Source organism: Corapipo altera, unplaced genomic scaffold, assembly GCF_003945725.1.
Source record: "Corapipo altera isolate COAL_440 unplaced genomic scaffold, ASM394572v1 2b, whole genome shotgun sequence".
NCBI classification, from domain to species: Eukaryota; Metazoa; Chordata; class Aves; order Passeriformes; family Pipridae; genus Corapipo; species Corapipo altera.
The window spans coordinates 8,318,931-8,340,426 of record NW_020884874.1 but is presented as its reverse complement, the minus strand read 5'-3'; the positions used below and the strand labels follow the sequence as shown (position 1 = coordinate 8,340,426).

The 21,496-nt window shown below is 41.0% G+C and overlaps 1 protein-coding gene across 2 annotated transcripts; it reads left to right on the top strand.

The window, feature by feature from the left end:
• Positions 1 to 1,703: 1,703 nt before the first annotated feature.
• SNX3 (sorting nexin 3) lies at positions 1,704 to 21,375 on the top strand. Of its 2 annotated transcripts, none has more exons than XM_027631454.1 (4): positions 1,704 to 1,966; positions 14,093 to 14,188; positions 14,569 to 14,693; positions 18,156 to 21,375. In XM_027631454.1, the coding sequence occupies exons 1-4, from the start codon at positions 1,805 to 1,807 to the stop codon at positions 18,259 to 18,261; spliced, it is 489 nt and encodes a 162-aa protein (XP_027487255.1). In that variant the 5' UTR covers positions 1,704 to 1,804; the 3' UTR covers positions 18,262 to 21,375. The 2 variants fall into 2 exon arrangements, with proteins under 2 accessions (XP_027487255.1, XP_027487262.1); XM_027631461.1 differs by lacking the exon at positions 18,156 to 21,375 and adding an exon at positions 15,831 to 16,055 and having other exon boundaries at positions 1,714 to 1,966.
• Positions 21,376 to 21,496: the final 121 nt, after the last annotated feature.

Genomic DNA, 21,496 nt, shown 5'->3' with positions numbered 1-21,496 from the left:
AGTGCTCAGATGGTATGCTGTGAGAAAAGAATTCAACTTAGGCCTTACTCTTTCCAAATGTATGGTACTGGATATCTTTTTGTTGCTTTGGAACAGATAATGAAACAAGGCTTGGCCAGGAGGCAGACAATACATTATAGTAAACACAACAGCAGTGCTCTGCTGCATTGTCACATTTTCAATTAGATGTGGCAGGATAGGTTGTGTAACAAACAAAAGCTTATCCAGATGCATGTATATGTGATCTCAGTAGAATTAATGAGTTTTTTCTTGCCTTGCTGCAAGACTGGTCTAATAACAAGTATAATTTAGGTAAGGCTCCCTTTCACTCTCGCTTTGTAAAACTCTTGTCAGCTTAATTTCTGTTTATAATTATAAAGTGAATAGTTGGCAGCTATTAGTGGAAAGAAAGGAAGTAAGGAAGGTGCACTGTAAGGCAGAGAACTAATAATGAAGGAGTGATGACAAGGAAATTCACAGAAAAGTTACCAAGCAAACCACCTACGGCATACTGGTTATGGTGATGGGCTATTTTTGTATCTTGAGTTCATCTCTGCTTTCTGATTATCTTTTTATTAACATAGACAACTGCTAACTAAACTTGCCAGATGTTAACTTTGAGTCTCTCGAATGTGATCTGTGGGCAGCTTGCCATTTTAGCTGCTGCCTACACAGATTTTTGGAAAAAATATCACTAGTTTTTTGTTGGTTTTTTTTTTTAGCTAGGCTACAGTCTCATTCTACCTGGATAGTAATGAGCATCACTAGAACTCTTTTGGAAGGCAGGTAGGCAGGAAGAAGGAAAGAAGGAAGGAAAATTATATATGTATGTAATCGTTGGAAGGTTACTGTTAAAAGATAGTAAAAAATTCTGGAAGCCCTCCAAGATGGTGGAGTAATTTGAAATATTGGCAGATTAATAAAATTTCTGTTCACTGATGTTCTGGGTGCATCAAACATTCCACTACTTTGGGCAACATTTCTTTTATCGTAACACACCAGCTGCTTGATCAGATACCGAAGAAATAAAGACCTTATGTCACGGAAGGGAACAAGTCTATCAGCTTCGTTTCTGCCTTTCTCTCATTCTCTTTTTTCCTTTCTCTCTCAAGTTATTAAAATACTTTTTTAAAATTTTTAATTATTCTGTAAACACAGTTTTCCTTTCCTACCCTTTACGAATGAAATGGGAACAAACTCTTAGTCTTTGAGGATATAAAATCTGGGCCCCTTGGCTTTATTATTAAATGTGTATCTCTTGTAAAAATGCAGTAAGCCTTAAAAGATTTAAGGCTACTACAGACAACGCTGTTCACCTTGATTGCAGCTTGGGTCTGTAACTTAAGACTTTGTTTTCAACACAAAGCTTTTGGTGGGCATCTCCTGCAGCCTACGTTCGCGCCTGCCTGATTCCTTATGCCTAACGCGTTGCCCATACCGCATTTCTTACGCAGTCTCCTCGCCCCCCCCCAAGGCGGGGAAGCTGCGCCCTCTCCCCTCAGCCCCACGGCCCGCGCCCGGCCACTCGCGCCCGACGGGCGGGCGGGCCCGACAAACCAGCTCCCCCGGTCCGCGCGCCTCGCCTCCAGCGCCCGCCGGGATCTGTAGTTCAGAAGGCGGGAGGTCGCGGCGGGTGTAAGCGAGAGGCGCGGCCCCTGAGGACTACACTGCCCAGCGTGCCTTGCGCGCGGGCCGTGGGTGCGGGTGCGCGTTGCCGGGCAGTCAGCTGGCCGCGGGGCGGGCGGGCGGAGCGGTGTTCGGGGCTCGGTCTGTCGCTCAGGGTGGGAAAGGCGCCCGCTCCGCCATGGCCGAGACGATCGCGGACACCCGACGGCTGATCAGCAAGCCCCAGAACCTGAACGACGCCTACGGGCCCCCCAGCAACTTCCTGGAGATCGACGTGGGCAACCCGCAGACGGTGGGGGTGGGCCGCGGCCGCTTCACCACCTACGAGATCCGCGTCAAGGTGAGGCAGCCCCGGCCCGGTCGCGGGGGTGGCGGTGTCGGGCCCTCCTGTCACCCGGGGCTGGCCGGGGGCGGTGACGGGCTCCCTCCGCCGTGTCCTTCAGGACCCGTGTCGCGCCTGCTGCAGGAGCGGCGCTGGGGGGGCGGTGGCAGAGCCGCAGTGGACTCTCCATCCTCGGCCCGGGGCTCCTTACTTTCTGACGGGCTGCTGGGAGCTAAGGCGATGCAGCTCGGTTCAGATAACCATAGGACAACTGCTCTCTCGGCTCTGCTGTGCACAGGTTGTCCTTAGACTGAGATACCGTGTGAGCAACTGCTTGTCTATCTTCGGGTAAATAGAGGAGGGCAAACTCTGAGCTGTCTGAGGTGGAGCAATATGGGTGGATCTAGCCTGAGAAGGAGGTCAAGTTCAGGATTCCAATGGTCTCAAAAGATACATAGAGAATGTGTAAATAAGTTTAGTGGGCACATGTGCTAGATCAAAGCCAGCTGAAGTGATGAGGTACATGTGTATGGGGCAGGGCTTCCTGGTTTCTTTTGTACCTGAAATAAAATTTTAGTGCCTGATAAATTGGGCTGTTTCTTGCTATGTGCCACTATCAACTACTTTTTCTTAGTAGCACTAGGCTCCTTCCTAGCTGGAGGGGCTGTGTGCACTGACTTGCCCCAAAGGCTAGTAGTCTCGAGCTTGAGAAAAGCTATGTGAAGTCATTACTGTGTTCCCTGGTCTTTCATAAACAGAGCCCAGAGCAGTGGACAAACAAAATGCAATATCTGCAACATAGTTCTTACCTGTGGCTGGTAGGAACTTGAGGTAGGGAACCCTTTTTGGTCTACATTGCCAGGGATAAGTTGGGTTGAGAAAGATGACCTCTTATAATTTTGTTTGTTTGTTTGTTTGTTTGTTTGTGGTTGAGTCTAAAGCTGATTGAAACAGGTCAGTTATTAAAGTCACTAATAAAGGGGAAAGCTTCACTGACTCCCTGCACACATTCTCTGAAATAGGAGGTTTTACATATGCCTTCAGAGCAGGGAGGGCTTCAGCTGAGGGCTGCTGCCTTGGTCACTAAAATTCTTTAAACAAGACTTAACCTTGTGTGGATTTTCTGGTTTTAAAGGTCTAAGTTCCCAGCTTAATGTAACCTTACTTAAAAAAGCAAAATCAGCTGAGATCTAAAGCTACTAGGAAGGATACTTTATTTCAAATGCTTATAAATTGTCATGTTCAGTAGCCATTCTTGTGTTTCAGGATGTGTCAGTGGGGCAGGGAGAATAAGCTAACACTCTTGTAGCCTGTGTTCAGCCTCTGTTTGAGGACAAACTAGAACTTGCAGACTTGTGTTGCATTACACTGACCTTATCAGAACACGAGCAGTCCACTTAGCAGAAAGATGTAATTCTACCTTGCTGGAATGTGTTTGCACCTTAAGTTCCTGATGACGTTTCTTTCCATGAGACTGAGCATTTGGAATTGCTGGATCCAGGGAAGATGATACAAAAGGGACTTAGCCATGATGTGGCCTTGGGAATGAGAACAAATTTCCTGTGATTAAAAAAAAACCCACAATAATTTTTTAAAAATCCTCAACTGAAGTTCTTCATCAGAAAGGAAAGCAGAAAAACAGGTTTTGAGACAGATTAGTTTTAGCCTATATGCTGTTTGGGATAGAAAATTCTGGATTCCTGTTGTAATGAAGACCAAGAAGTGATTTGGACAAACATACGCTGTGATAGTGCTGTGACCTTCCTCTGTTCTTCCTCCCAGTCTGACTACTATGTAAACATTGTATCCTCCACCCTCCTTGCTTGCATCTGTGCATGCCTGTGTACAGGACTGTCTCTTATAATACAGGATCATTCCCTTTCCACTTGTGCACTGGTGTACACATAGTGCTGTACACGTAGTTCATGGCTATCATGAGCTGTAAAATTGAATATTATGTCTCTGTGTGCTGGAAGGCTACAGAGCAGCTAATACAAGACATGCAGAATTATGTTCACTGTCTAAACTTGTATCAATTAACTGCTTCTCAGCAGAACACGGACCATGTTGCTTATATGCAAGTTTCAGCATGGAAGAAGAATTCAAGCTTGAATTGCTGTGGTATTGTATTTATAAAAGGTAGGCCTAGTACTATAAGCTGCTTCTCGGAGTGTGGCAGGCAACAGCCACCAGCTGGCCTCTGTCTTTGACAAGTGCTTGTGGTCATAGAAAGTAAGAAAGTAAGCAGCTGACATTAACAGTTTACCCCAGCAGTGCCAGTAGTGGAAATAGAACAAACCTGAGAAGATGGTGTGAGTTACCTGTGTCATGTCTGGAAAGCTGTGTCTTCAACTAACACCAACATTAAAATGTTAAGTGTGCAGAAATGGAAGGCTTAACTGCTGCCAGATTCTGGAGAAAGCAGCTTCATGTTATGGCTGGAGATCATGCTGAGCCAGAAATATTGTGAGAGAGGACACTGAGATTCAAGTTTTTGTTGAGGCAAGTAGACTTGTACCATTGTCGCGGTGTTTACAAACTCTGTCCAAGCGTAATTCTATCTTTGTCTGAATCTAAAAGCTTAACTTTTTTTTTTTCTTTTTGTTTGAAAGACTGAGCTTGCTAGCAGACTCTTGAACTGATATCTGTTAATTAGTGTCTTGCAAAAAGTACATGTGTGAAATACTGCAGAGTTTCTCCAAAGCTTTTACTGGTAAGCTTTCTACTGGTAGTGCAGCTGAAGCAACAAGTGGAACAACCTCATGCTTTAGTTCTTCTATTGCTGTACTCATCAGCTTCTGGTGGAAGTTGGAACACCTAATGGGAAACTCTGAAGTTTTGGGTAGACTCCTTGACAGTACACAACTGCAAAAGCAAGTCAATAGTATGTTGGTACTTAGGAAGGTTTTTCACAGCGAATGTCTTTGTGAAGAGTTGCTGTGAATTTTGGTAAATGCATGGTGCTTTGACAAGGATTTAAGGTCTCTTAAGAGGATTGCTGCAGGTAGACCCTATACAGCACTTCTAACTGGGCAGCATACTTCACAGATGGACACTTGGCCAAAGTATTGACTTTCTGAGCCTGAACTTACATTAAATAACAGTCTGTTCTTGGCAAGCTGAATAAGGTGATGACAGAAAGCTTTCCACTGTAGCAACCACTGTAAGGCATACAATGTGGCAGTGTGCCACCACAGTGCAGCCCAGCAATAAAAGTCAAATGTCTTGCTCAGGAATGGTGATAGAAAATGCCATCTTGGCAGTGCTGAAATGGCAAATCTGAGTGGGTCGTGGTTTTGATGGGGTACTTGAGAATTTGTTTTCTGTCAGTAGAATTAGGCAGTGAGTTTGTACCATTCTAAAGTGTCCTTTGTGTGTGATGGCTTAGGGTGAGCCAAAACGGAGATAATGCAGTAGGGTATAAAGTTCCAAGTGCTTTTTGTAGTGAAATAAACTTGTTAAAGTACTGATCTCATCTAAAGTTATCTAAAGCTATCTAAATGATCACAGTATGGTGACAGTATTTCAAATTAACATTATCAGCTAGACTGCCTGCTAAAGTAATACTGCAAACTACTTCACTGCCCTTACCTCTTGAGGAAAGGTGTGAACCAACAGGTAAATTCTCGGTGTAAATACTCTTCCCTGCTGTTTCTCATAAGTCTTTACTAGCTGTTCCCTCCTACTTAAACCTTGTCAGGGTGGGCTTGTGCACGTCAACACTCTTCAGTGAGGGCATGCAAATACCTGTTACTATTTGTGTGCTCTAAGTCAGTCCTCTCCCTGAATTCCAGGAAAGAAACGTAGAACAAATGGCAGTTGTCATATTATCGTCCTACAGCATGTCTTTAGTCCCCAGTCCAGTTCCAGGTATCATTTGTCTTCTGCTGTAGTTGAGACATAGTTTTCTTGATAAGTGGGTCAAAAGGAAGGTCTTTGCTCAACAGATTCTCTGCAATAGCTTCAGCTGTTAAATCCTTTAAGGAGACAAGACTTAAGCTTTACAAGCTAACTCTGATCCAGCAACTGGTGACACACGTCAGAGCCATACACCCACTGTAGTGGCAGTGCCATAGGAGGTAAACACACTGGTTAGAATACTGTCAACAGAGCGTATGGGTATCCAGGAACTTGCTACATCTGGGGAAACATCCCTTTTGTTAATGCTATTTCATCTGTTACTGTTTCTGTAGAAGTAAAAGTGGCTTCTGTGCTGCCCATTTTGGTTGGGTTTGTCACCTAGGCTAAAAGATTAAATTATCTGTTTATGGTTAGTGAGAACTTGCAGGGAAGTTGTTGGTATTCAAACTGACAGAACTCAAACAAAACACCTGTTACAGGAGCTATTAGTCCAAGTAGTTAAAGAATTTTTTTGGGTCAAACCAAAGTCAGACTAATAGCCTTTGTCTTCTTAGTTCTGTTCTTTAATGTTCAATGGCCTGTTGCCTCTAATCAGTATTATTAAACTCAGCACTAAGGTATACCTTAGCTTTTCGAGGTTCTCTAGTGCAGTGGCTTGTCTTAAGGTGTAGAAAGGTGCTGTCTTGCTGCTGTGCTTTCAGATGTTGTGAAATGGATCACTTGAGTGGCACCAATGCTCTTTAAGGCAGCAGTCACCTTTCCTGTGTCTCCTGCAGAAAGACTTCTGTAGACCTGCAGAGGTACTTGACTCTGTAGGTCCAGTGTGGGGAAGGAAATGAACACACAGGCTGTGAAGTGCCTGCAGTGTTAAGAATAGTATTGGTTTCAAAGGATTGGGGAAGTATATCCAAGTACTGCTGAACTTGAGACACTTTTGAAAGTCTGTTCTCCTCTTAACCCATTTTTTCAAGACTTAGCTTGGATACAATATTTGCATTTCAGCATATTTATAGTAGTGTGAATTGAGTGACTAATTTGAGTCTCACTGCCGCGATCAAATCAAGTCGGAGTAAGACAGTAAATGAACTGGAAGTATAACTTGCTCAGAAAGCACTTGTCTTATGCTATGTGTTGCAAAGTGGTGCTCTTTATCTGCTGAATGTGTCTTTGAAACGGTCTGTCCTTGAACGGTACCAAATCTCCTGTCCTTCATGTGTTTGGCAGGGTTTGAAGATGCAGATTCCCCCACCATGAGAAGAATCAAATCTGCCTTTGACGTGGTTGACTTCAGCACTGTAGAGTTTCACAGCTGAAGCTTGTGGTGGAGTAATGACTAAACACTGACTCAGTGTGGATGTGTTTAGGGATGCATAATCTGCAGTAATTCTTTATTTCTTTACTACTGGAAATCTTACATAACACCACAAATCTTCTCTAACTGGAGTAAATTATGCTTTTAATGCCCTTTTCTAGACACTGCTACCAGTTAGATATTTTCAGACTCCTCTTAAAAAGAATAAAAATGCAGTGATTCAGGTGACTTTGTTTTTCTGTTCTACAGCCCAGATAGGGCACATTTACAAACATTAACTGCTCCTTCAAGCAGTAGTTCAGAAAAGGATAGCTGAAAGGCTAAGAACTTCCAAGGACACTGACTAGGGAGATAGAGAAGTGAAATGGCTTAGATGAAAGAAACTTCCAAAGCAAGGAGAGTTGATTTACAAGTCTATTGCTATATTTGCTTTGAGCAGCTGTTTTTTCTGTAGAGGTTTGTGATTAAATTAGGTTCAAGAGCCTGGTCCAAAGGTACTGAACTAGTTTTGCATTGCTCTGTGTTACTGTGTAAATAAAATAACCAAGTCTCTGAACAGTGCTTCTTATTAGTGACTTGAAATCCTTTTATTTCAGCGCACACAGTGTGGATCTTGATTGCATTGTAGTAAGATTACACTCTAGTACAGTGTAGAAGAGACCAAATCAAATGAGAAAATGACTAATCTTTGTAGGACAGATGGCTGTGATCCAGGTAGGCATGTGATGCCAGAGAGTTTTGATACATGTTTATTTTTAGATGGCTTGCTGAAAAAGTGTAAGCTTGAACTTTAGAGCAGTCAGGTCTCTGCTGCTTTTCATCTGGGGTAATAAATCTGTGCTGCATCATTTATGTCTTCTATCGGTAAGGGAAGTATTTTATTTAAAGTTTTTTCACTTGGTAATGCAATGCCAGTTGCACTACTGGAGGCTATTTAACCAAGTACATAATCCAAATGCCCTGTGAGGCTATAGCACTGAGTGAGGGGTCTGAAGTTGCTATTGTTGCTGTAACTTTTAATGTGAAAAGGATGAAAAAACCCTAACCTTCTAGTCAAAGTATTAAAACAAGTGTTTTACCAACTGAAAACGGGTCCATGAAGTGTTCCTTCTGTGGCTGTTTCTTGAGAATCCAATTCAAAACTTCTGTATGCCCCAGAAGGTTCTCCCATATGACAGTAGAGTTTGTATTGGCCACAAAGCCCACCTTGAAAGTGTAACTATTAATTCGTGTATAGCAGCTTTACTCTAAAATCCAGAACAAAATGAAGCTGCACATTAAATGGTTTAAAGCCACCTCTGTACATGGGAAAAAAGCTTCCAAGATTATTTCCATGGGCCTAAGCTGCAGCACCTTCTAAGCATTAGGATATTCTACAAATTAATGAGCTAAAGGAGTCAGAAGCCTTTCTGCAGCTTTTAGTGGCTACTTAAGAATGTGAATGTTACTGCTCCAGTAAAACTGGAAATATTAAGAGAAATTTCTGCTACTTAATAGATCTATTCTATACTAGTTGCTTACCTCCCTTTTCTTGCATGGTTGAAGTATAGGGATACTGGACTGTCTCTAGCTCACAAAGCACAGTAAAGCTTTTGTTCCTGATAAAAAATGATCAATTACAGCAATTCACTGAATTTTTTTCATCCCTGTTTGGCTGTAGCTGGCAGATGTCAGCTAATGATGCTGAAGTGTCAACTTAATGTGATCCCACTTCAGTCATTCTCATTGAGGAATGAATGGGAACATTACAGTAGGCCAAATCAGAGCATATGGCCGTTATACCTTGTGGTTGTGTAAAAGTAGCAATCCCTTCTCTTTCAAATGAGTATTTGATATTTCAAAAGAGGCTTTGGCTTGCCAACCCTGTGAAATAATTATTTAGAATTACTAATTCCGTTTGGGTGTTATAAAATGCATTGCCCAAGTCCTTCTTAAAGTCAGCTCCTGTTTTTACCTTTGGCTTCTGAGCACGGAACCTGAAGAATAAAGAGTCACTGAATAATCTGTTTTTCTCGACTTACTCTGCTTTGAGCCTTTTGACCACGGCTCACCATAATTCAGTTGTTTGAATTGATGTTGTTGAACTTGATCAGGTGATGATAGATGCTTTTTGGCAAAAACCTAGACATGCCTATGCTCATTTTCAGAGAGCAACTCTGAGCTCAAGGCACTGGACTTGGTAAAAGTTAACTCTTGTCTAAAGACTGATAGTCCCTCTTGCATGGCTATTAGGATTTTACTGCCTTGTTTTTAAGGTGGAAAACATCCTAGCTCTGTATCTCATTACTGCGTAGTGGGAAGCTCTATAGTTCTTGGAATAGTTTAAGTCAACGTTGTTTAAAACTTAAGTGTACATATAGTCAGATTTTTCAGTGTTCTATTGACTTTATATTTTTTTCAATATAATGTACCTTCAGTAGACCTGGACACCTAGTGGAGAAAAGGAAAGGTTTAGACAAAAGGACTGAAACTTAGAAAAATAACAATGTCTTGTCTGACATTTTGCAGTGGGAAAGAAGCTTTCCTTCAGTAAGGTACCCAGCAAAAATCTAAACTTCTAGAAACTGAAGTTTAGAGCATGTTTTCCTTTTTTTTTTTTTACTTTTTGTAAGTGTAGGAAATAGGTAGCTACTTATGTTGAGTCAGGAAGGAAACAAACCAGTGGCAAGGTTTCTGCAATAACAGAAACTGCTGAAGGCAGTTTCTTGCTCTAAAGGACAGCAGGCTCTTGTGTTAAGGAAATCATAATACTTTTTTATCCAGCCTGAATGCTATTTACTGTAATACCCCAGAGCTCCCTTTGACTGTCTGTAAATGTAGTCAAAGGGTGTAGTCTCTTGACAAAGATTACAGCTTGTATGAAGAGACAGTAAGATGCTTGAATTTAGCTTCTGAGAGTCAAAGCCACAAGCTTCTATCAAAAGTGAGCTGTGTGCTTTCTTTTGCTCTATTTTAATGGAAATAGAGTTCTTGCAAGGCTACCATAAGCTACTTGAAAAGATGACATCAAAGTAGGTGCTGTGGCAACAGAGAAGCTTTATTCTTGGTCTGTTAGGAGCATGGGCAATGCAGTGCTGCTGGTGTGTGTTATGTTGGCAGATGAGGAAATTAATCAAATTTTGTTTGTGAAAGTCTCCTCACTTGTATATAGAAACAATTTCTAGACTTCTAACTGTCTAGCTTGGAGATTGACTGTAGTAACAGCTAGAAGACTGTTACCTGGTTATCCAAACTACTGTCCTAGGATTGTCATTTGCTTCTGAGGTGAATTGGGAGCCTCCTGAGCTTGGAATTGGACTCAAAGTTGAATATGTTATAATAACATAAAGGTAGCTGAAGAAACATGCTCACTGTGAATACAGGTTTTGCCCTGAAGTCTATTAGCAAGAAATCAGTGCTTCCCACTACTAGTTTGTTGAACCAAATGGCTGTAGAAACTTTTTGGCATCTAAGTGGAAAAATGTAGGAGTGACTTAGGGGTCTGGCTTTGTCATCAGTTGTTTAACTATGTAATGTAACTTGGCACCCGTTTTGACAGTGTCTATTGCAATGTGCTGGCTTGGCCATTAACTCCTCCAGCAGAATACAGACTGTTAGTTTGACAGTAGTAAGAGAAAGCCTAATGGTGTCTACATGTAGTCTAATAGAGAGACAGTGCTACACAGAATCTGTCTCATCTTAACATCTTTCTGTGGCTTAGGATTTTGGGCTGTGTGCGATTTCTGCGGAGCTGGTTTATTCGTCCTTCTGCAGTGGTGCTTTATCTGCAATTCTGACTAGTGAGTTTTAGTTGTCTAATATCTTGGGTGATGCATAATCCTTTCAGGTTGAGGGCTTGCATTCAAACTGCTAAGAGACATGATTTTGGACTAGGAAGTTCTTTAATTTTTTTTTTTCCCCAAATGATGTGATTATTACACTGCAGAAGAAGCAACTGCTGCTGTAATTCTGCTGAATTTATCAGAGGAATGAGCTATGCTCCGGGGGCTGTGCCAAACTGGGTCATGAGTTTCATGATAGTAGACTTTGCAGGTCAGCAGGCCAGAAAGCCAACACTATAATGCTGAATGAGCATGGGCAGAAATGCTTGTAAAAATAAAATCAGGCTGACTTCAAGTTTTGTGCCTCACTCTTGTCTCTGTTCTAGCAGGCAAACAAGGCACTAGCAGTGCTCTGAATAGCTATTGGCACCTTAGTGACTAAACAAGGATAGCTCTCAACATAAAATATGAAGCAGAGCATAAGATTTTTGATATCCTGCATGATCTTGAAGTGACACTTTCTGTTGACACTTCAGGATTGTCTCCTTCTACCAAATTCTTGTCCATACTTCAGGAGCTGTCTTTGCTTAATGAAAACTATCTCTCCATGGTAGATGAAGGCAGTAGTACATGCAGAAACCCTTCCTACTGAAGGGTAATAATCCTTACTGAGAAAGGGCCATATAGTAACTTCAGGTGTGAATATAGCGTCAGGGGACCTAAGATGTAAGTGGGTTAAGCAGTATAAAACAGGACTCTCAAATTGCTTTTTTAAATAGATCCTAAACATGAGGTTTAGAAATTGATCTCAACAGATAGCTCAATTTCATATCCAGACCAGAGGACAGGGCATATGTACTTTAGCATATAGTTGACAAAATGTGACTTGTAAGACACTTAATTTAATGAATGCCTTTTGACATACTTTTCAGTCTGAACATTTCTGATGCTTATGATCAAGATTGGAGAAGATTTTTCAGCTCAAAAGGAAAACAAAGGACTCTGTCCTTTCCTCCAGCTTGCTAGCTGGGCTAGCATGTCAAAAGTTCAAAAGGGAGTGTAGAAGGTAAAGTGAGCTCAATTGGCACTTCTACCACCACATTGTACCTGTAAGCCTGATATGTTGTTTAGAGATTAACTTTATAGACTTCATGCCTAGAAGCATGAAAAGAGTTCCTGAAGACCTGGGAACTCATTGTTTCTTAATTGCTTTTATCCAGTCCTAATCCCTCTTGTAAGTAACTTGAGAGGAGAAAGGAGTATTTTCTGCAGGTGAGAACATATTTGTTAAATATTGTAAAGGACTTTTTCTACCTGAAACACTGACAAAGAGTTGATGTAATGTGTAAGGGTGAATTTGGTTAAAAAGCCAATAGCTGAAAGCAGAGGAAAATATTCCAGTACTTAACTCCAGGAAATCTCCTTCCTGTACTCTGGGAGACCTGTATTCACTCTTGAGTAGAGTATTCTTACCCTCAAGACAAGAGTGTTTATTTACAAATCCTGAATTTTGGCATTACTCTTAAATACAATTTTATTATTAGTGTCTTGCCCGATCAACAATATTTTACCTGGGAAAGAGAACTTGAATACTTTTAAACATTTATCAATAACATTGCATAACAAAATACTGTTCTGTACTTTATCACTTGTAAATTTTGGACTAACTTGCATAATGTGAAAGTGCACAACCAACTTCTCAGGTACTTTTGAACTGTGACAGCCAGAAACTTGTTATTGGCTGGCAGCAATACAACAACCCATAGTGACAGGTCTGCCTAGTGCAGGAATTAAAGCTGCAATTAAACCTGTTTTGAGTGGCCAAAATTATTGCCCAGTGATAGCTTAAGCATAACATCCTATGAAAGTTATTGTATAGGGATATCCACTCAAACTGTGATCAGATCCTGAGTGAGATGGTTTACGAGATAAAAAATAAAACAACAAAACAACAAAAAGTAAAAAGGCACTAGCAGAGAATGACTACTGTGCATCTGTCAACAGGAAGACTGGGGGGTAACTCTAGTCCCATGTGAACATCAGCTTCCAAGGGTGCTCCTCAAGACTCTTTAAAGGCATACTAAGACTATTAGTGAATATGCAGTCTGACAACAGTAGGCTTTATTTTGTTGCTTGTGGTTGTGCATGGCAATTACAGCCTCATGGTCTTACTTGTAGGAAGTCATAACTCCTAGGCATGTTTTTGTAATGTTCTAGCCAGTTTGCTGATGACACTAAATTTCAGAATATGGTCTTGGAACTTTTCATTCTGGGGCTGTCATTAAGAGAGGACTCTCCCAATGTCTACTTTTAAAATAACATGCAAGTTGGATTGCAACAGTGGGATTACACTGCACCCAAGAATGAACAGAAGTAATACAGGCTCTCCCACAAGTTAGTGTAAGGACTTGTATCAGGGTGCTTGTATATGTAACATGGTCTTGTGCAGCACTAAAACCTTGCTCCATTTGATGTCTCTTTCAGGGGTGTTAGGGTTGGGTGCTGGCTCCTAGCCTTGTTCAGCAAAGTTCTCCCTAATGTCCATAATCACGCTCTACTTAGTTTAACTTTTTAGTCAAATAGTCTGATCTCTTCAGCACTGAATGTTGTATTGCGTCTCAGCCTTGTTGGCTTCTTTGGAGCTACCCAAACTTGGCAGCTTGTGCTGTCAAATCTTCATCTGTCCTAGATGAATTCACTGTAGGACTTACTGGTTTTGCTTCTAAAGATGTTGGTGGCCGTGATTTATCAGAGAGTAGAAAAGTACAGGATGCTTGGTTCATGTCCTGTGCTGGTATCTGAAACGCACCCTTCAATGCAATAAGAGAAACCTGTGTGGATTAAGAAGACTTTCTTCCCCCTTCCCTCCCCACCTCCAATTTTGTACATACTGGGGATACAGCTCCTAACAGAGTTGCTTGTGCAACCTTAGAACTATCTCAAGTGACCTGCAAATCAGATATTCTGCTAGGTGATAGATGACAAAATACCCGTGAGAAGGATGCCATATAAATGAGGCTCACAGTTACGCAGTTTGAGGTACAGCTTACTCATGTAGCTTAGAGCTTTATTTATATTTCTGTGTCTTGGGTGTTTCTCAATACTGTTGTTGTTGCCTAAATGGAAGTAATGTGTAACTTAACAGCTTGGTTCTTCTGGTTATCAAAACTTCTAATCTGCCTAATCAACAACTTGTGTTCTTGTTTTCAGACAAATCTACCTATATTCAAATTGAAAGAATCTACAGTCAGAAGAAGATATAGTGACTTTGAATGGCTGAGGAATGAACTAGAAAGAGAAAGCAAGGTGAGTAAAGTGAAAGGTAAATACAAGTCTTCGTACAAAGAGTAATGATGCTGAAATGTTATTGCCATGTTATAAAGCATATATCATATGGAGCAGATACTGTGGTTGAAAATGTCCAGAAATAAACCAGTGTGTCAGTCTTTTTATCAAGCCTCAGTTTTACAATGCTAGAGGCTGTTTTAATGGTTTCAAGTTAATTCAGAGTTAAACTACTTGAATTCATCTTACCTCTTTGGACAGATACTGGTCTTCTCTGCTCATATTTTATTACTTTATTAGGGATGTGATTGATGAGTTGAGTCCTCTAGGAGGAAGAGGTGGGACAGGTGTATGAACTTGCTTATAGGCTGCACTTAAGGACACTTCTGTAAATCTTTCAGGTTGTGGTACCACCTCTACCAGGAAAAGCACTTCTCCGTCAGCTTCCCTTCCGAGGAGATGATGGTATATTTGATGATTCCTTTATAGAGGAAAGGAAGCAGGCTCTTGAACAGTTCATAAACAAGTAAGTGTTGGCTCTAGTTATCTAGAGACAAACCCAGAGCTCTGCTCTGGAAAATTGCATTAAAGCTACTAATCCTCTAACTCTGGTAACTGCACTAGGTTCAGAATATTAACTTTCACATAATCTTGCAGTAGGACATACTAACACTGCTCATCCAGTGTTTAGTTTGGATATCTTAATGCTTACCTGAACAGCTGAAATGACTGTTAGTGTTGTTGTTAATTTATGCAAATTGCTACTAAAATGACAGCATTCAAAATAGTTCTACTTTATAATTTCTGAAAGGGTATCCTCCACTGTATGAACAATGGAGCTTACAATGGGGTTACAGCAGTTTACTTTGATAGCAGATGTGAGGTATTATCAGCTTGTGTAATTATGCATATTTTCTCTAGTCATCATGAGAATCTTTCTGAAGATGTAAAAACACTACTCTAGGTAGCCATGCATAGTTCAAAATAGACACTTTGGGTTTTGTCACTGCCTTTCAAAAGGTGAGCAGAAATTATAGTAGCAAAGTGTTATGATTCCATTTCTGCCATCTGACACTACTAACAGCTGTCTGTACATGAACCTGAGTAGCTGGTTTAATCTCTTTAACAATGTGGATCCAAGCTGTGGGTAAGAAGGAATGCTGTCAGTTAATCAGCTCTTTTGGTCTCTACAGTCAACGCTGTTCAGACCAACTGGATTTGAGATTGCTCCCTTTAAAAGTTCAAGCTTGTCAGTTCCGCTAGCATTCTAATCTTGTTCAACAGTTATGCTGTTTAACAGAGGATGCCTGTGAGTTACACATGAACTTAAGAGAATGTACTTGTCAGCTACTGTTGGTCAGTTCAGGCATGTGTCTTGGAGCTGCAAGGGACTAGTTTACTAAAACTCTCTGTATTGTGCAAGTAAGTGTGACCATATGAAATCTCTTCGGTTTTTCTTCACATAGTTGCTTGGTAGCTCAATTTAGAGGTATTGCTAATGATTCTCAGCAGGTAAAATGCTTCAGACTGTTCTTTGTGCTATTCAAAGACAAGCGGAATGAACTTCCAAGGCGTCCAGTAGTAAAATGGAACTTGTTTGGTTTTTTTAATGCTGTAAGATCAAGACAGTCATGACTGTAAAGTACAACTTTTGTCCATGCAGGCTTGGGACTCTTATCTTAAATGGTGAAGAAGTGCAAACTTTTGTATGCCAAGCCTAGCAACATGTGTGCAAGAGGGCTGTTTGTGTTCTGAAGCAGCTGAAACAGTCATCTTGCCTTGACTCTCTGAAAAACTCAGTATAGCTGACAGAAATGAAGTGGTCAGTTTATGGGCATCACTTGTTCAGTACTACAGCAAGTAATAAATTGATTTTGTGAAAGTGTAACACTTCTTGGTTAATTTTTCCTCCTTTGAAACATAAATGCAGATCGTTAATGTAGCTGTTGATGTAGTGGCAGACTTGAGTACAGCTGGAATAGGACTTTTCAGGCACTACTCGTAACTATTCAACCTCATCAATTTATTCTAATGCCATGACCAACTCAGTAAGCAAATATTACTAAAGATTTGAACCACATAGAAGCCTTAAGGCTTCTACCAAGTACTCTGGGTACTAGTAAATTAGACCTGAAGGTCATTTGCATAGTACATTCACATTATTGCACTCTCAATGCTGGTCTTTGTTTCTAGAACTACAATTCCTCAGATAATTTATATCACTGTAACAAAAAAAAAAATCTTAGTGCACCAATGCCAATTCTTGATATCCAGTAGTGCTGAGATGGATGTTATTGAGAAGCTTTGCCTCTCTAGATATAAGATCTAAATCAAGACAGTAGACCTTATTTGAGTCAGCTGTCTTGGGCCAGCTTGCTGGCACCACCATCGTACTACGTACAGTGACATTCAAGGGATGGCTGTGTCTCAACATTGTTGTCTGCCTGAACCTGACTTTGAGATAGATGAAAATTCTTGAAGTAGCAGCTGCTACTTGTAAGGGTCATCTTTGTGAAAAATATTGAGGGAAAGTCAATGCAGAGCAAGGTATTCCAGTTGAATCTGGGATCAGATCTAATCTTGCAATTCAGCCACCAATTTCCAAGCCTTCCTGAAAGGGAGAAGAAATATGCTGCTTCCTCATCCTCCTCTCCTATATATCTTTCCCTTGAAGTTCAAGGCCAGCAACTTCAGTCTGATGAGGGTAAGAAACTCTAACTAGTTATTCTAGACTATCATCCTTGTGAACTAGTGCTTAAGACTACTGGCCATTTACTAGAACCAACAAGATTGATAAGTTTTATAACTGCACTTGAAATAATCATCAATACTGAATAGGAGAGCTTAGCTTCCTCATTACAGGTCACCCTCAATGACAAGTGAATATGTCCTGTGGTGAAATAAACACTGATAGATGAATTTGGAGAAGATGCACAGAAGTTCTTGGAAGTACTGGTGGTGAACCACTGGAGCTTACTGTGTATTACATGTGTTCAACTAGATCACTTCTGTTAAGAGTAGAAATGTTCTGACAGATATGGAGGCCATAAGGCTGACACAAGCAGCCCTAGGGAGGATGGGGGACTTTTTCTCCTAAAGTCAGAAGTCTCTCTTGATTGACCAAACTGGATGTAACTTTTTTAAACCAAACTGCTTTACGTTTTCATGCTCGTAAGTTTCATGTTCGTGATCAACTTTCGGGTATCTGATTCCCTTGGATTTTTACCAACACAAGAGTGAGCATGGTATTTTAAGGGTTTGAATGCAATACCTTGTGGTTTACTTCCAAGTTTGAGTGTGTCTCCTAATTCAATTTCAGCCCCTTTCCTGTTAAAAGGATGGTGTCTCAGTTTATGTGTGAAACAAAACCTACAGTACAGATACTGGTCTCTCCTAGAGCCGATGAACTCTGTCTACTGTGTTAGATAGCTAAGACACATGCAGTGAACAGAACCCTCTGGCTTCCCTGCAGGAGAGGAGCACTGATGGAGCAGAGTCACTGCCTGGAGCAGTGCTGGAGCCTTCAGAAGGCCTTTGCACCCCCTGGTGGAATAAGGCTTCAGCTCTACCGGGGTGAACTGCTGCTCAGTGGGATGAGAACTGAGTGGATAAGCAGCCTTTAGAAGAGGGTCCTGTGGCACAGGTGTCAAGACCTGTAAAAAAAAAAAATCCATTTGCCTTCCTTAACTCCAGATTCCCTAATGTTAGGATGGCACTTGGAAAATACCATCAATTGCAGGTGGTAGATGATGACATAACATACTTCCAAATGATCAGAGGTAGCTCACAGTTCCTATGAACTAACTTCATCTGGGGGAGCATGACGAATCTTGCTGCTAGACATCATTCTAGTTGCCAGCAGGGAACTGAAGGTGGGATTCATGCCTAAGTGCAGAACAATAGGTTACTGGTACAAAACCTCAGTCTCCTGGCTAGCTGCAAGTAGGCTCGATTGGTTGACACTAATGCTTGTTTTTTTCCTCTCCAGGGTTGCAGGCCACCCACTGGCACAGAATGAGCGCTGTCTTCACATGTTCTTACAAGATGAAGTAATAGACAAAAACTACACACCATCCAAAATAAGACATACTTGAATTCTAAAACCGTCTTCTTAAACATTAGTGGTTCTTAGGCTTGGTTTTAAGAGGTTATAGTTTGTCTTAGCATGCTGAGGATGAACAGGCACGAAGTCTCCAGTAACACCAGTACACTGCTTGGTCTTTGCATATGCTTTATAGCATTTAAGAACTCACTTGTCTTCTAGCTAACTCGCTCTGAATCCTTCATTTAAGAGTATTATACTATGAGACCATCCATCCACCCCCTGCAACATCTCACAAACCTTTCCACTATTATTTGCAATGACTTAACAATGTTTACTGACTTGGCCTTACTTGAACTTTCACAATTGTAGTGTCACGCGTTCACCTGTATTTGACTAAACTGCTATGCTGTTTTTGAGGTAGTCATCTGTCTGAATGTCTGTAGAAAGACTGCTTTATTTCTGATATCCTGTGTGAGAAACACTTATGCAATTGTCTTCAAGCTTGTAAAACACTTTATACTGAAGTAATGAGGGAATTATCTTTATATTCTGTAAAAGGAAAAAATCAAATTTATATACTAAAGTAACTTGTCTAAAGTTTTGAAATAAAAGTGAAAATGCACTTCAAATGTTTTGTCACTCTTGACCTTGAGCGTGGGGTATCTCATGCTTTCTGAGAAGCAGGGATTTGACTATACTAACTGAACTGGTGTTACAGGCTTGCTGTGATGCTCTTCCACAATGTAGTTTTGTATTACTAACAGTGAGCACTAAGAACCCTGAGACGATGGCACTCACTCTGCAAATGTTAAAGAACATATAACGGTATCAAAGGCTGTTCCTGTGGTGTGGAGCTAAAGCTGGAATACCATTCATGGTAGGTAGTCAACAGATCTGTGACTTTAGTAACTTTGGGGAAAGAGTACCTTTCTGCTTGGCGTGAGAAACATCAGTCTAGCTTCAACTAGCTGGTGAAAACTATACCATCCTATAGAGAAAGGAATGTTGACATAACTTCATTCCTAGATAAAAGTAGCTCTGCTCTACAATTACAGTTAGGGACATGAAATCCCGTAAGTCTGCTCTGAGATGTGATCATAGCCCACTTCCCAAAAGGAGGGGTAAGCTGCAGCACTGTGCTTGTGTGACCACTGATGCAATGCAGATAGTCAGCAACTGAACTGCAGTTCACAAGCAGCACTTCGGAGGTTGTCTTTTTCATGAGAAAGAAGTGAGCTGGAGAAGCTTCCTTGGTCTTCCACATGTGACACACGTTTACCTATCCATCTTGAAAACAGATTCAAGAATATTCCAGTAGCAATCTGCTCTAGTGTTTTGTGCTGCTTGGTAGCTACATGTTGACTTAGGCTTGGCTCTGCTGCTTTTTTTCTTCTTGCAATACTACTTATTGCTGTCAAGAGCATTCTACAAACTTGCTGACAAAAGTTATTAGCTTCTTTTTACTAAGGCCACTAACCTCATTTTTGGAAATCTGAATGTCAAAAGACTTAACTGACAAAGCAGTGGTGGCCAACTGGATGAGGTATAGTACTAGTGATTAGCTACACTGAATAGATAGGTGTTTGAATAATTGCTCTTTCCACCTGGTACTTAACTAAGACTGTGCTGATTCTCTCTAATGGTCCCACTCATTAAACCAGGGACCAAAACTGACCGAGTCCACTTACAGCCCGGGGATGTCCAGCTTTTCAAGATGTTTGTGATAATGTAAAATGATTTCTAAAATTCCCTGTGCTTGTTGAATCACACTTAAAAGTTGAATTACTCTTGAAAAAAGGGGAAAGAAGGGTTAGATGTATATGAAGTTTCGTTATGTAGGTTTATATACAGAGTAAGATGTTCTTTTTCTCAATCATTCTTTTCTGAAAAGTACTTCTCTCAGAAATCAAAGTAAATGCCTCATCTTATACCTAAAATATGATGACACAGTCTGTATCATTTGCCATGGAAAGAAAAAAATAAGCCAAAGAGGGAAAAACTGCATACTTGATGTCAAAGTATTCCTATTTCCAAAGCGAGGACTTCAGAGTGTTAGCCTCTGAGAATTACAGGACTCAGGGATATTACCCGGCCTTAAGTCCTTTAAAGCTAACTAGAGACCCTAATTGTAGTGTAGTGTACTGGTTCTGCTTCTGTGCAATCTGCTGTAGTGGGAGCAAGACATAGTCTGAGATTAGCTGTGCATAAACCACAGGGATCTGGGCGTTGTTCCCAGCTCGTGAGTCTTTTAAAACAAATCTGCAGCTGGGCTAAATTCTGCAGGTAAGAGGGTGAGATATGGGTGTACTCCCATTGTTCTGCCTGTTTTGCAGCTGGAAGAGAGCCAGTACGCTCTGTTTTGTCCTCTGGCTTGAGTGAGGTAGGGACTACAGCACACTGCAGAGCGCGGTTGCCTGGTTGCCTTGCAGCAGGGATGCAGTTCCCATTTGTTGCTGCTCTGGGACAGCAGCATGAATCTTATTGAAATGAATGTTCTGTGATGGGTTCTGTGCAACACTGAGTTCAACTTCTTTAGCTTGTAAACTGAATTGTCACAGAGTAGAGAACCACAGTTGATTTTTCTGCCCTATGTGGTTATTTTTATTATAGAGAGCAGAAAATGGTGTAAGGTTATTACAGGTGCAGGAAAAATGGTTTATTGGTTTGTTGGTTTCTTTTTAAGAAAGTACTGTGCCCTGTGGTAAAGGCATTCTCAAGCGCTCCATGCTAGTTTGTAGAGAAGATGTTTTGAGGTCGTGTAGTCTGCGCTTTGTCTCACTGGACTTATCCAAACACTTGTTTTGTGTACTTTATGATCTGGTTGTCTTGGAAAGGATAGAATGTGAGACCTAGCAGAGTGCAAATGGAAGAGAGTTGGGGTGAAAACACGTGAGAATTTTGAGCTTGGAAGTCAACAGAGCTAGGATTGCACTCATGACCCGTACTCCTTGACACTGCAAATCAATGAGCCATTAATATACATTGTATATTTCTACCTGTCATTTTAACATGCATGACTCTTCAATCACTCATTGCCATATGAACAATGTATTTCCCTTCTCCTCTTGCCAACTTTTTCTGTTGACTAGGAGTTGCTTACCTCTTTCTTTGGTGTGATTACACAATTGGGCACCTTAATAAAACCCCAATCTTTTTAATTGAAGCAGTGCTTTTGTACTCATCATCCTTTGTTAGTTGCACAATTCACCAATATTAAAAATTGTAATAACATTAAACAGAAAGCAAATACTGGGTTAGGTCTCTGATGCCCTTAGTTGTGTCCT